General features: G+C 44.8%; 1 protein-coding gene across 1 annotated transcript in view; it reads right to left on the minus strand.

Moving 5' to 3' along the window:
• wdfy3 (WD repeat and FYVE domain containing 3) overlaps positions 1-14,230 on the minus strand; it is a 586,950-nt gene that overhangs the window by 379,761 nt on the left and 192,959 nt on the right. The window contains 2 exon segments of the mRNA XM_072496251.1: positions 10,830-11,022; positions 13,803-13,964. Of these exon segments, the coding sequence (XP_072352352.1) occupies positions 10,830-11,022; positions 13,803-13,964 (355 nt within the window).

The following is a 14,230-nucleotide window of genomic DNA, read 5'->3' on the forward strand; positions in this document are numbered from 1 at the left end:
GCAGGGATGCCCGCTCTCCCCATTACGGTTTGCCATGGCCATAGAACCCTTAGCAATGGCCCTGAGAGCAGCGAATAACTGGCATGGTATAGTGAGAGGGGGGGGGGGGGGAACAGGGTCTCCATGCGGACGATTTGCTGCTTTATATGTCATGGACACACAGTGGGGGGGGGGGGGGACCGAAATCATGGAGGTATTAGGAGAATTTGGGCGATTTTCAGGCTTTAAGTTAAATATGGGAAAGAGCAAGATGTTCGTGATCCAGGCACGGGGGCAGAAAAGGAGACTGAAGGAGCTACCTTTTAAAGTGGTTGGGAGGAGTTTTAGGTATCTGGGGATTCAAGTGGCCAAGGATTGGGGGCAGCTTCACAAGCTAAATTTGGGCAAAGCAGTGGATCAAATGAGAAGAGATTTTTGTTAATGGGACATGCTCCCATTGACGCTGGCGGGGAGGGTTCAGACGGTGAAGATGACGGTCCTTCCGAGACTGCTTTTCTTTTTTCAATGTCTCCTGATTTTTGTCCCAAAGGTTCTTTTCAGAAGTATCAATGAGGCGATATAGAGGTTTATATGCTCGGGTAAAACCACGAGAGTAAAGAGGACACTCCTGGAACGGACCCGCGGGGAAGGGGGCTTGGTTCTCCCGAGCTTTATTAACTATTATTGGGCTGCCAACATATCGATGGTCAGGAAGTGGGTAGTGGGGGAGAGGTCGGTCTGGGAGCGGATGGAGGCAGCATCCTGCAAAGGTACGAGTCTGGAGGCTTTATTGACGGCGCCCTTGCCATTCTCACCGGCTCGGTACTCCACAAGTCCTGTGGTGGTGGCAGCCCTGAGGGTGTGGGGGCAATGGAGGCAGCATGTGAGTCAGTGTGGTCACCGATCTGTGACAATCACAGGTTTGTCCCGGGGGGGGCTGGATGGGGGCTTTAAGATGTGGCAGCGGGCAGGGATTCAGAGGTTTAGGGATCTATTCATCGAAGAGGGCTTTCCGACATTGGAGACATTAGGGGAGGAGTTTGATTTGCTGGGTGGGAAAGGTTATGGTACCTTCATGTGTGGGACTTTGTACGGAGACAGGTCCCAAGCTTTCCTCGCCTCCCCGAGGGGACTACAGGATAAAGTGCTGTCAAAAACAGAGGTTGGAGATGGGAAGGTTTCAGAGATATACAGGGAATTGTTAGAGTGGGAAGGGGCCCCTATCAGAGAGGTGAAGAGGAAGTGGGAAGAGGACCTAGGAGGGGAGCTGGAAACTGAATTGTGGGAAAAAGACTTGAACAGGGTAAACGCATCCTCGTCCTGTGCTAGACGCCGCTTGATTTAGTTCAAGGGGCCCACATAACAGTAACCCGGATGAGTAGGTTTTTTGAGGAGGTGGAGGACAGATATGGACGGTGTGGGGGTAGCCCGACCAATCATGTTCATATGTTTTGGGCATGTCCAAAACTGAGGGAATTCTGGCAGGGATTTGCAGAAGATGTTTTGTCGGAAGTCCTGGAAGGTAGGGTAACTCCGAGTCCAGAATTAGCAATATTTGGGGTGTCGGAGGATTCAGGGCAATGGGCGGGGAGGGAGGCAGATATCCTGGCCTTCTCCTCCCTCGTGGCCCAGAGACGGATCTTGCTGAAATGGAGAGACTCAGAGCCCCCAAAATCAGGAGTGTGGGTCAGCGTTATGGTAGGTTTCTCAGCCTGGAGAAAATCAAGTTCCTCTGAGAGGATCAAAACAGGGATTCGCCTGGAGTTGGCAGCTGTTCATCGATTTCTTTAACAAAAACTGAATGTCAGCAGTAAAGGGGGGAAAAGGGAAAAGGGGTGGGGGAGGAAAACAGGAGGCATGGTAATGTTAAATAAGGACAGGAAACGTAGTACACGGGTAATTGGGGATAGGGCGGGAGAAGTGGGGTACGTGGTTTATTGTTTGTTGTTATTTTAGGGGGTATTTTGTGCGTTGACCCGCGCAGTTGTTTTAGAAATGTCAACATGTTAAATTGTGAAAATTACAAATGCTTCAATAAAACATTTTCTAAAAAAAAGAATCACAGAATGCCAATATAAGGTGACTGGAAAAAGAACCAATGGCAACATCAGGAAAAATAATTTTAACGTGGCAACTGGTAATACACTGAAGAGCATTGGGAGGGAGATTTAATCATGGCATGCCAAAGGAAATGAAATAATCACCAGAAAGGGAAGAAAGTTCCTTGGTTACTGAGACAGGACTGGGAAGTACAGGAAGCTGATTTGTTCTCAAGAGCCAGCATGGAAATGACATGCTAAATGGTAGCCTCCTGTGCAGTAGAGACAGACTTGGGGCTGTACGTACACAAGTCTTTGAAAATGGTAAGGCAAGTTGAGAAGGCTTCATTTTTTACTTCATTCACAGAATGTGGATATCAATGACAAGGCCAGGATTCATAGCTCATCTCTAACTGCCCTTGAGAAGGTGATGGTGATCTGCCTCAGCATCCCAGTGGCGTGTTAGGCCACGTCACAGGGCAGTAAAAAGTCAAATACATTGCTGAGGCTCTGGAGTCAGATATAGGCCAGACCAGGCAAGACAGTAAATCCCCTTCCCTAAAAGACATTAGTGAACCAGATGGGAAACTTACTGGAGGCCAGTAGTTACATGCTCACCATTACTGATACCAACTCTTAAATCAGGTTTAAATTTCCCACCTCCATGCTGGATTTGAACTCATGTCTCTGGATTTTTCATCTAGGTTTCTGCATTATTAATCCTGGAACATAAGCATTATGCTACTGTTTCCAATGACAAAATGGTACATGAGATACTTGGCTTTATAAATGGAAGCATCAATAGGAAAGCAAGGAAGTTACACAGAGCCTTTATAAATCACTAGTTAGACTATAGCTGGAGTAAATTGGCCAATAACGTGCACCACACTAAGAAGGGATGTTAAACCTTACACAGGGTGCAGAGGAAATTTACTAGAAGAGCACCAGTTCAGTCTTCAGTTATGTGGGAGACTAGAGAAATTGCATTTTTTCTCCTTAGAGCAAAGAAAGTGAAGAGGAGATTTGGTAGAGGTGCTCAAAATTTTGAAAAGATTTTGATAGAGTAAAGGAGCAATGGCTTGCACTAGCAGACGCATTATTAGCAAGGAGACACAGATTTAAGATAACTGGCCAAAGAACCAGAGCCAAAATGGGAATGTCTTTTTCTGGATCGAATTATGATCTCAAATGCACTGACAGAGTGGTGGAAACAAAGAACAAAGAAAAGTACAGCACTGGAACAGGCCCTTCAGCCCTCCAAGCCTGTGCCGACCATGCTGCCCATCTAAACTAAAATCTTCTGCACTTCCGGGGTCCGTATCCCTTTATTCCCATCCTCTTCATGTATTTGTCAAGATGTCCCTTAAACATCACCATTGTCCCTGCTTCCACCACCACCTCCGGCAGCGAGTTCCAGGCACCCACTACTCTCTGTGTAAAAAACTTGCCTCGTACATCTCCTCTAAACCTTGCCCCTCACACCTTAAACCTATGCCCCCTTGTCATTGACGCCTCTACCCTGGGGAAAAGCCTCTGACTATCCACTCTGTCTATGCCCCTCATAATTTTGTAGACCTCTATCAGGTCGCCCCTCAACCTCCGTCGTTCCCGTGAGAACAAACTGAGTTTATTCAACCGCTCCTCATAGCTAATGCCCTCCATACCAGATAACATGCTGGTAAATCTCTTCTACACCCTCTCTAAAGCCTCCACATCCTTCTGATAGTGTGGCGGCCAGAATTGAACACTATACTCCAAGTGTGGCCTAACTAAGGTTCTATACAGCTGCAACATGACTTGCCAATTCTTATACTCAATGCCCCGGCCAATGAAGGCAAGCATGCCGTATGCCTTCTTGACTACCTTCTCCACCTGTGTTGCCTCTTTCAGTGACCTGTGAACCTGTACACCTAGATCTCTCGGACTGTCAATACTCGAGGGTTCTACCATTCACTGTATATTTCCTACCTGCATTAGACATTCCAAAATGCATTACCTCCCATTTCTCCGGATTAAACTCCATCTGCCATCTCTCTGCCCAAGTCTCCAAACAATCTAAATCCTGCTGTATCCTCGGACAGTCCTCATCGCTATCCGCAATTCCACCAACCTTTGTATTGTCTGAAAACCTACTAATCAGACCAGTTACATTTTCCTCCAAATCATTTAAATTCAATACGAACAGCAAACGTCCCAGCACTGATCCTGCGGAACACCACTCGTCACAGTCCTCCAATCAGAAAAGCACCCTTCCATTGCTACTCTCTGCCTTCTATGAACTAGCCAGTTCTGATTCCATCTTGCCAGCTCACCCTTGATCCAGTGTGACTTCACCTTTTGTACCAGTCTGCCATGAGTGACATTGTCAAAGGCCTTACTGAAGTCCATATAGACAAAATCCACTGCCCTACCTGCATCAATCATCTTTGTGAGCTCCTCCATCACCCGCTCATCACCTTCTCATGAAATCACAAAGTGCAACACCTGCCCCTTTACCTCCTCCCTCTTCACTATCCAAGACCCAATCACTCTTTTCAGGTGAAACAGTATTTCACTTGCACCTCCTTCAATTTGGTCGACTCTATTTGCTGCTCCCCATGTAGTCTCCACTACAATGGGGAGATTAAACAGAAAGGATGATAGCTTTGCGGAACACCATAGCTCAATCTGCAAGCATGACACAAACCTTCCTGTTGTTTGCAATTTCAACTAACCATCTTGCTCTCATGTCCACTTTTGGCCTGCTGTAATGTTACATTGAAACCCAATGCAAACTGGAGGAACAAAATCTCATCTTCTGATAAGGCACATTACAGCCTTCTGGACTCAACATGGAGTTCAACAACTTTACACTGTGACCATTTTCCTCCACCTTGACTTTGCTTTTAATCCAATTTTCTTTTGCCCCAAAACAAACCCCCTCCGCCAAAGGGCCATCTGTCACTTGTTCTTTAAGTTTTACTTTCACTGAGCACTGATCTTTGTTCTCCATAGAATCCCTACAGTGCAGGAAGCCATTTAGTCCATGGAGTCTGAACCAACCTTCCGAAAGAGCACCCTACCTAGGCCCACTCCCCCACCCTATCCCTGTAGACGTTAACCTGCACATCGTTGGACACCAAGGGATCATTTAGCATGGCCAATTCACCTAACCTGGACTTTGTCCTATTCACACATTCTGCTATCCTATCTTTATACCACTATTATCACATACTATAGTGCTTAACACTATCATTAACACTTCCTTTGTCTTGTTCCCTAAACATCTCTTTGCAATCTCTTCCAGCTCACCTATCATTGACCTATTTTGCTCCACCTCTTCCACCCCTCTTATACAGCAAGGTTAGTACTGTTGCCTCACAGCACCAGGGACCCAGGTTTGATTTCGATCTTGGGTTGTTGTCTATGTGGGCTTTGCACATTCTTTTACTGTCTGCATGAGTTTCCTGCGGCTGCTCCGGTTTCCTCCTACAGTCCAAAAACATACAGGTTAGGTGGCTTGTCCTTGCTAAATTGCCCCTACCCCTGGGTTACGGGGATAGGGTGGGGGATTGGGCCTAGGTAGGGTTCTTTTTCAGAGATCAGTGCAGACTCGATGGGCAAAATGGCCTCCTTCTGCACTATAGGGATTTATGATTCTATAATATGCAGCACGTTTCTCCCTCTCTTTAGCTCTGAAAATTGACTCAAAGCATTAACTCTGTTCATAGACTTTTCATAGAATTTACAGTGCAGAAGGAGGCCATTCGGCCCATCGAGTCTGCACCGGCTCTTGGAAAGAGCACCCTACCCAAGGTCAACACCGCCACCCTATCCCCATAACCCAGTAGCCCCACCCAACACTAAGGGCAATTTTGGACACTAAGGGCAATTTATCATGGCCAATCCACCTAACCTGCACATCTTTGGACTGTGGGAGGAAACCGGAGCACCCGGAGGAAACCCACGCACACACGGGGAGGATGTGCAGACTCCGCACAGACAGTGACCCAAGCCGGAATCGAACCTGGGACCCTGGAGCTGTGAAGCAATTGTGCTATCCACAAGGCTACCGTGCTGCCCTGTTCTTCTCTCCACAGATCCTGCCAGACCTGCTGAGATAATTTTCTGTTTTTATTTGTAATCTTTTATGTTAAGTAACTAAATATTCAACATTTATTGGAGCAAAGAGGGGATCTAACAGTAAGTGTAATCAGGAACAGGGAGAATTAGTACTTGAAGCATTGAGAAAGTTAAAAGACTTTTATGCAAAGGGTCATCCATATGTGCATGTGAAAGCTGTTAGGAAAACAAAGGTAGTTTTAAGGGAATTATATTTGTATTGGTAAACATTTAGAAATGAAGTATAGTTTTAAGTGGGTTTAATTTAATGTTTCTGTGCCTGGAAGGGTAAAACGTATAGCTAGATTCATGCTGGACAAAGATGTTTGTATTTGTACGTGTGTGGGGAGCTAGTTTCAATTCCCACTGTGATTCTACAGAGAGGGCGATGACGTGAAGAATAAATAGAACTAGCAGGGGTTGCTTAGCAACTGGAGGTCATGTAAGGATAAAAAATGCTTTTACGTTTTAGTTAAAAAGCTGAATTTGTTGGCAGTTGGGCCATGACATCAGGGAGTGAACATCTTTCAACTCTGCCAGAAAACTGGACAGGACGGGAGCTTCTGAAGTACAAATCACAGTCTAGATAATCAAGGAATTGGGACAGAAAGAATTTCTCAAGGCGACTGAAGTTAAGTGAACAGAGACCAAGGTATTATTCAGAATAATTCAAGGAAGAGTAAACAAAGGATTCTGAATTAAAGAGACAATTGCACTAACCATATTTAAAATGGGACAGCAGACTTCAGAGGTAAATTAAACTTTTGATGCCATTTTAATAAGAGTCTGGGAATCTAAAGTTGCAATTGTGAACATTCTGTACAGCAGACAAAACAAAAAATCCTAAAAGGGGTGGGTGTAAAATACTGGACTGGATTACTGTTAAAAGTGGTGCGGAAATTTTGTTTTAAAGAGTGGATTTTAAAGCATGTTTATTGCAGTGGAGATTGGAACATCTCATGCGACAATCATTGTGTGTGTGTGTGTGTGTGGGGGGGGGAGAGAAATTCACAGGCACAAGCTTGGGTTCAGAGCAGACTGTTTGTATTTGACAACAGCCAATCTGGGTGCTTAAGGGGACTTGGTGTTTGATAAGTTTGTTGAGGGGGGTTGGGTGGCGAAGGAACTAAAGGGGTTCATGGAGCAGATGAGATGAGTAGACCCATGGAGGTTCAGACGGCCAAGAGCGAAGGGGTTTTCTTTCTTTTTCCATGTGCACAAAGTATACTCCCGGATCGATTTTTAAAATCTTGAACAGGGCTTTAATGGCGGGAGTGGTTGATACCGTGTATTCGGCGATTGCTGCTTCGGACCATGCCCCACATTGGGTGGATTTACGGGTGAGCAAGGAGGGTGGTCAGCGCCCGCAATGGAGATTGGACGTAGGACTGTTGGCGGACGAGGGGGTGTGAGGGCCTGTGAGGGTGTCCATCCAGAACTACCTGGAAATAAATGACACGGGGGAAGTGGTTAGGGGGGAGCTAATATCGATATGGGCCCATAGGGAGAAGGTGGAGCGAGCAGAGAGGTAGGTTGGTTGGGGAAATACTCCAGGTAGACAGGGGATATTCGGAGGCCCCGGAGGCAGGGTTATTGAAGGAGTGGCAAAAGCTACAGATGGAGTTTGGTCTGTTATGTACAGGGAAGGCGGTGGAGCAGTTGAGGAAGGCGAGGTGGGGGCGATATACGAGTATGGAGAGAAGGCCAGTAGGATGCTTGCACACCAGCTAAGGAAAAGGGAGGCGACCAGGGAGATAGGAAGAGTGAAGGACAGAGGAGGGAATAAGGTCTTGGAACCAGAAGGGGTGTTTAAGGAGTTTCATAGTCGGTTATATGAGTCGGAACCCCCAGCTGGGGCGGAGGGGATGAGGCAGGTTTTGGGAGAGTTGAAGTTTCCGAAGGTGGAGGAAGGGTTGGTGGAGGGGGTCCCGATCGAGATTGAAGAAATAGCAGAGGGGCTGGAGGCCATGCAGTTGGGTAAAGCCCCAGGACCGGACGGCTACCCAGTGGAAATTTACAAAAAGTTTTCTGAGATGCCGGGCCCGCTGCTGGTGAGCGCTTTTAATGAGGAAGGGAGCGGGGTGTTTTTCCCCCAACAATGTCACAGGCTTCAATCTCACTGATCCTGAAGCGGGAGAAGGACCCAGAGCTATGCGGGTCATACAGGCCAATCTCCCTATTGAATGTCGATGCCAAACTGTTGACTAAAATCTTGGCCTCAAGGATAGAAGATTGTGTCCCAGAGGTGATAGGGGAAGATCAGACTGGTTTGTTAAGGGCAGGCAGCTAACAGCCAACGTTAAAAGGTTCTTAAATGTGATCATGATGCCCTCAGAGGGAAGGGAGGTGGAGATAGTGGTCGCGATGAATGCAGAAAAGGACTTTGACCAGGTTGAGTGGAACCTTTTGTGGGAGGTGTTAGGGCGGTTCGGGTTTGGGCGCGGCTTCATTGATTGGGTTTGGTTGTTGTACCAGGCACCGGTGGTGAGTGTACGAGCGAATCGGCTGACGTTGGGCTATTTTAAACTGCATTGAGGGATAAGGCAAGGATGTCCCCTCTCCCCGCTGCTGTTTGCTTGGGCCATAGAGCCACTGGCGATGGCACTAAGAGCATCAAGGGATTGGAGAGGGTTGCTCCGGGGGAGGGGGCGTAGAACATAGGGTCTCGCTATACGCTGACGACCTGCTCCTGTATATTTCCGACCCGTTAGGGGGGATGGAGGAGATTATACGGATCTTGGGGGAATTTGGCCGATTTTCAGGGTACAAATTGAATATGAGGAAAAGTGAGATGTTTGCGATCCAGGCAAGGGGGCAGGAGAGGAGACTGGGAGAGCTGCCGTTCAGAGTGGTGGGGGGAGCTTCCGTTATTTGGGAATCCAGGTCGCATGGGAACTGTTACATAAACTAAATTTGACCCGGCTAGTGGAACAAACGAAGGAGGACTTTCGAAGGTAGGACATGCTTACGTTTTCACTGGTGAGGAGGGTACAGACCGTGAAAATGATGGTCCTCCTGAGATTTCTGATTGTTTTCCAGTGCCTCCCCATCTTTATCTTTTTTAAACGGGTAAATAAAGGTGATTTCTGGTTTTGTGTGGGCAGGTAAGACCTCGCGAGTGAAGAAATTGCTGCTGGAGCGTAGTCGGGGGGAGAGCGGGCTGGCGCTGCCGAAATTTAGCAACTATTACTGGGCAGCAAACATAGCCATGATTAGGAAGTGGGCAGGGCGGGGTGGGGGAGTGAGGAGAGGTGGCATCGTGTAAGGACACAAGTCTTGGGGCATTGATAATGGCACCTCTGCCGTTCTCACTGGCCCGATACTCCACAAGCCCGGTGGTAGTGGCGGCCCCGAGAGTCTGGGGGCAGTGGAGGAAGCATGTGAGAGTGGAGGGAGCATCAGTCTGGGCTCCAATGTGTAACCATCGGTTTGTTCCGGGGAGGCTAGATGGGGGGGGTTTCGGAGATGGCAGGGAGCAGGGATCGAGAGGATGGGAGATTTATTGATAGATGGGAGTTTTCCCTATTTGGAGGATTTAGAGGAGGAATTTGAATTGCCGAGAGGGAATGGGTTTAGATATCTGCAGACACGGGATTATTTGCAACGGCAGGTTTCTACCTTTCAGCTCCTACTACCACGGGGGATACAGGACAGGGTAGTTTCTAGAACGGGGGTGGGATATCTATAAAGAGCTCATGGAGTCGGAGGTAACTCAAATAAAGGGGCTAAAGTCCAAATGGGAAGATGAACGGGGGGGGGGGGGCAAGTTTTTTGGGATAGAGGACAGGTGTGTGAGAGATGTGCAGGAGGGCCAGCAAACCATGTCCCTATGTTTTGGGCATGTCCGTAGCTTAGGGGATTCTGGCAGGGATTTGCAGAGGTCATGTCCATAGTGCTAAAAACAAGGGTGGTGCCGAGTCCAGAGGTGGTGATTTTTGGAGTGTCGGAAGATCCAGGAGGCCAGAGAGGCCGACGTCTTGGCCTTTACCTCCTTGGTAGCCCGGAGACAGACATTGCTAGCGTGGAGGGACTCGAAGCCCCCAAAATCAGAGATCTGGGTTAGCGACATGTTTGGGTTTCTCAGACTTGAGAAAATTAAGATTGCCTTAAGAGGGTCAATGCCAGGGTTCGTCCGGAGGTGGCAGCCGTTTGTCGACTTCTTCGGGGAAAACCAACCATCAGCAGAGGTAATAGGGAAGTTGGGGGGGGGGTTAATGAGATCATTGTACCTTAAGATGTACTTTGTTATCCATGTTCATTCCAAAACCTGTATGCAATTGTTAAGATCAGGGGAGGGAAGTAAAGGAGTATTGTATTAATAAATATTTAATAAATGATTTTTTTCTTGCTATTGAAACTGATTAGCCGTCCTGGGATTCTGCTCCTCCACGTTTTACAGAATAAAAAGAAAAAGTTACGTTCATTTGAGCCAGGGTTCCATTCTGGGATCTTTCTGTTCAGTTATAAGAACTGAGATCATAACATAACTAAAACTAAGTCAATGATGACATTTTTTAAAAAGATAAAACTTCAAGAAAACTAGGTCAGGAAGAAAACACAATGAAATGCAATTAATGTAAATAACTCTGATATGGAGGTGGCACTAGCTTGATTGAATGGCCTTCTGCTGTGCTGACCATTTTAAGATTATTAAAGCCTGCTGCCAGTAGAAAAATAGGTGCAATAGACAAGGATGTTGCAGGTACCAACCATGAATGTACTTGACGACATTGAGACTGAGTCCATGCCGAGAAATGGTCATCAGTACCTCTCCTGCACTCTTTCGCCAAAGGATATTGTGAGGAGGACACCAAGAAGTTATTGCACTGAACAGAAGCTGGAGATCATCTTTCTGGGCTAGCTCTTCTGCTGGTGACACATATTTGCAGAGTTTAACCAAGATCTAAAAATAAAACAAGAATCATAAACTAAAACATGATATCCAGTGGCCATATTTATTTTATATAATGTTGGTGGAGTTTATCAGCCTTCAAACAATTAAGTTAATATTTAGGAACAAGTGGTTTATGAATGCCGCCATAAAGCTGAGCAATCCTACAGTCAGAAAATATTATTCATAATCGTGGTATTGTTTTTGAATTAATGTTTTATTGAAAATGTACAATTGCAAATAAAACACAATTTGCTAATTGTTTCTATGATTGCGGCATTCATTTTGGACATACGATTCAGATTAGCCCAGTGGTGCGGCAGTGTTAAATCTACAGACTTGACTGAAACAGAAACAAATTGATTAAATAAGATCTCAGAATAAATCTAGCCAGCAGTACCTAATTTTTGCCATAATTGTTCCCTGAAGATCTTTTAAGTTACAAATAGATCCAATATCTGGCAGATTCTTTATGCTCCCAATGCAAAAATTGATCTGTTAAATTTAAAAAATGCTGTTTTTGAATTGCTTTGCATTGGAGAAACTAATTCTAATGTGATATTCTTAAGTTCAAATATGTCACCATCCAGGCAGAATCATATGATCACATACTGATGAATCCAAGTTCTGCAGAACTTTCCTCAGGAAAATAGTTGCATCTAAATTTCAATTCAAATTCCAGATATAAAGTCCACATAAACTATATTGTCATTTTTACCATCAAAATTATAGAAAGTATGTTTCCCTGAAAACATGAACCAACAGTCCTTAAGATATACACTTTTGGGTCATTTTTGAAGGATAGGAATCCTATTTTCCTTCAGTTCTCCGGCTCTGAATCTGCACAACCCAGGTAAAGAACATGTTTGCAATATTCCTCCAATGTCACTCTGAGCTGTTTCTAAATGAGGCATGCAAGGCTGACCTGACATGACTCTTCATTTAATTTTAACTTCACAAGGGTTGGCACCTGGGAATCCATCAATATGGGGATCAATCACACATCAATGCATGGTTTAACTTGCTGAGGATAGTAGGGAAGCATTAAAGATCACTGGTCGGAACTTGGGGGGGGGGGGGGTAGTGTTGCAGATTAGATATCAGTACTTCCACTTTAGGTTCAATTCAAATCAGGCTGATGGTATAATAGTTTCATCTGTTTCAATGTAGATTGAACATCGATTTTTGAAATATTTTCTGAAGTGTTGGCTGACAGCCTTGGTTTCACAAATTGTTTTTACACATCTTACAAAATTTCAAATGGAGCAAAGACCATTTGCATATTAAAGGCTAATATAAGGGAAAATGTTAACGTTTTTCAGATACCAGAATCCCGACAATTATGATATTTTCATATCTTTGATTTATGTCAATACAATTAGCCACATTATAATAGTCAGAAAAGGGCGGGCATAAGTAGTGACTGCATTTGACATTAAAATACATTTTTAATCAGCAAATTATGTGGCGACAATCATTGGCATCACAGACAAACAGGCTAACAAAACGTGGCAAAGGTAATTACTAACTGATCTAAATTAACAGTGGTCCTTAATTAGTGGTTGTATTTACATTGTGTACCTTGTGTTGCCCTATTATGTATTTTCTTTTTATTTTAATGTACTTAATGATCTGTTTGAGCTGCTCGCAGAAAAATATGTTTCACTGTACCTCGGTACACGTGACAATAAACAAATCGAATCCAATCCAATCCTACAAGAACAACTTCTGTTTCAAGAGCGTCTTTAATGTCATGGCACAATCCAATACGCCTCATTGAAGTATTATAATGCATGAGGAAATATTAGATAGAATTTTTAAGATGACAACATTTCCTGCCTCGCCACCAGAGAAGTCAACGGGGAACGTTTAGTCACCGTTTAGGGCTGCCTTACAGCCATTTAATGCCCTAAGGAATGTAAACTGGCTGGAGGCGAGACATCTGCCTTCAGGGAGTCCCACCCTAGAGCTGCGAACCAACCCCCCCCTCAATTCACCACCAAAAACCACCTGAGGTGAGGTTGAGGGCAGCAGAAAGGACTGTGGGGAACCTCCCCTGTGCCCATCCGTCAATGTTGGGATTCCAAACGAGAATTCAACTACTTTCAATTTATAAAACTGTGAGGAAATGTTACTGCACCACAGGAGTGATGACTTGACTAATAGTTATCTTTTATGTTAAAAAAAACTTGCATTTAATTACAGAATTAACCACAGCAACAAATAAATAGATTTACAGTTAATAGTTATACCAGTTCTTAAGTAAAAGAAGAAACTTAATTCCTTAGCCTGCCATTATATTCCAATTAAGCCAACCAATATTTATTAAATATCACTCATGAATAAGGCTAAGGTTTTGATTGCTTTTCTCTGTGCATAATCTTTGGAGAGCGAACCTTTCAGGACGAAACTGAAACACCTCTATTCAGGTTAGAGTTCGAGGACCTACTAGCTGTGGTGGAATTTGTCACAGCTATCAAAATATATGCAGAGTTTTCAGAGCAGATCGTTGGATTTGGATCGACCTGAAGTCTCCTCAGTGAGATGGATGCTTTCAATAAAAAATATTTCTCTTTTCAGCTTCGTAGATACAACCAAGGTAGGGAAAAACCTTAAGGAATAGCTGCATAATGGTAATAAAATGGAGTTCACATTGTGCTTGGAGTGTCCTCTTATTGAATAGTGAACACTGTCAGTAGACAGCTGGCTGTAGGTGAAGCTATCACATTGAAAATGTAATTAAGGAATCTTAGAATTAATGCCTCATAGATTCAAACATAATAGTACTTCACCTGGACAAACACCTTCTGCAATAGTGCTCGTCGTTCACTCAGTGATAGATCTGACTGAGCTCCCCCAGGGACATCAGGGACATGTGGAAGATCGAAGAACAGATAGAGGCATTTAACCAGCGTCGAAGGCAAAGACATTGTAGTCATATAGTCCACAGTTTTCTGTTTTAAAAAAAAAAGTTAAATCAGAACCATTTTTTTCAACATTTAAATAACATGATGATCTTCCATCTGGCATTTTCAATCCCAGAAATTCAAACACCTTAAAACCGACCTCAGCAGGTAGCACAAGCAATACAAGCAATACAGCCAGGTCACAGGTCTGAGGTCTCATCCACGTAATTTACTCAGTGAAGTCTGGTCATTCCTCAATTATCATTTACCAACAACACTCCGTAAGCTTATCACCATCCAGGACAAAGCAGTCT

Source organism: Scyliorhinus torazame, chromosome 3 (genome assembly GCF_047496885.1).
Source record: "Scyliorhinus torazame isolate Kashiwa2021f chromosome 3, sScyTor2.1, whole genome shotgun sequence".
Lineage (NCBI taxonomy): Eukaryota > Metazoa > Chordata > Chondrichthyes > Carcharhiniformes > Scyliorhinidae > Scyliorhinus > Scyliorhinus torazame.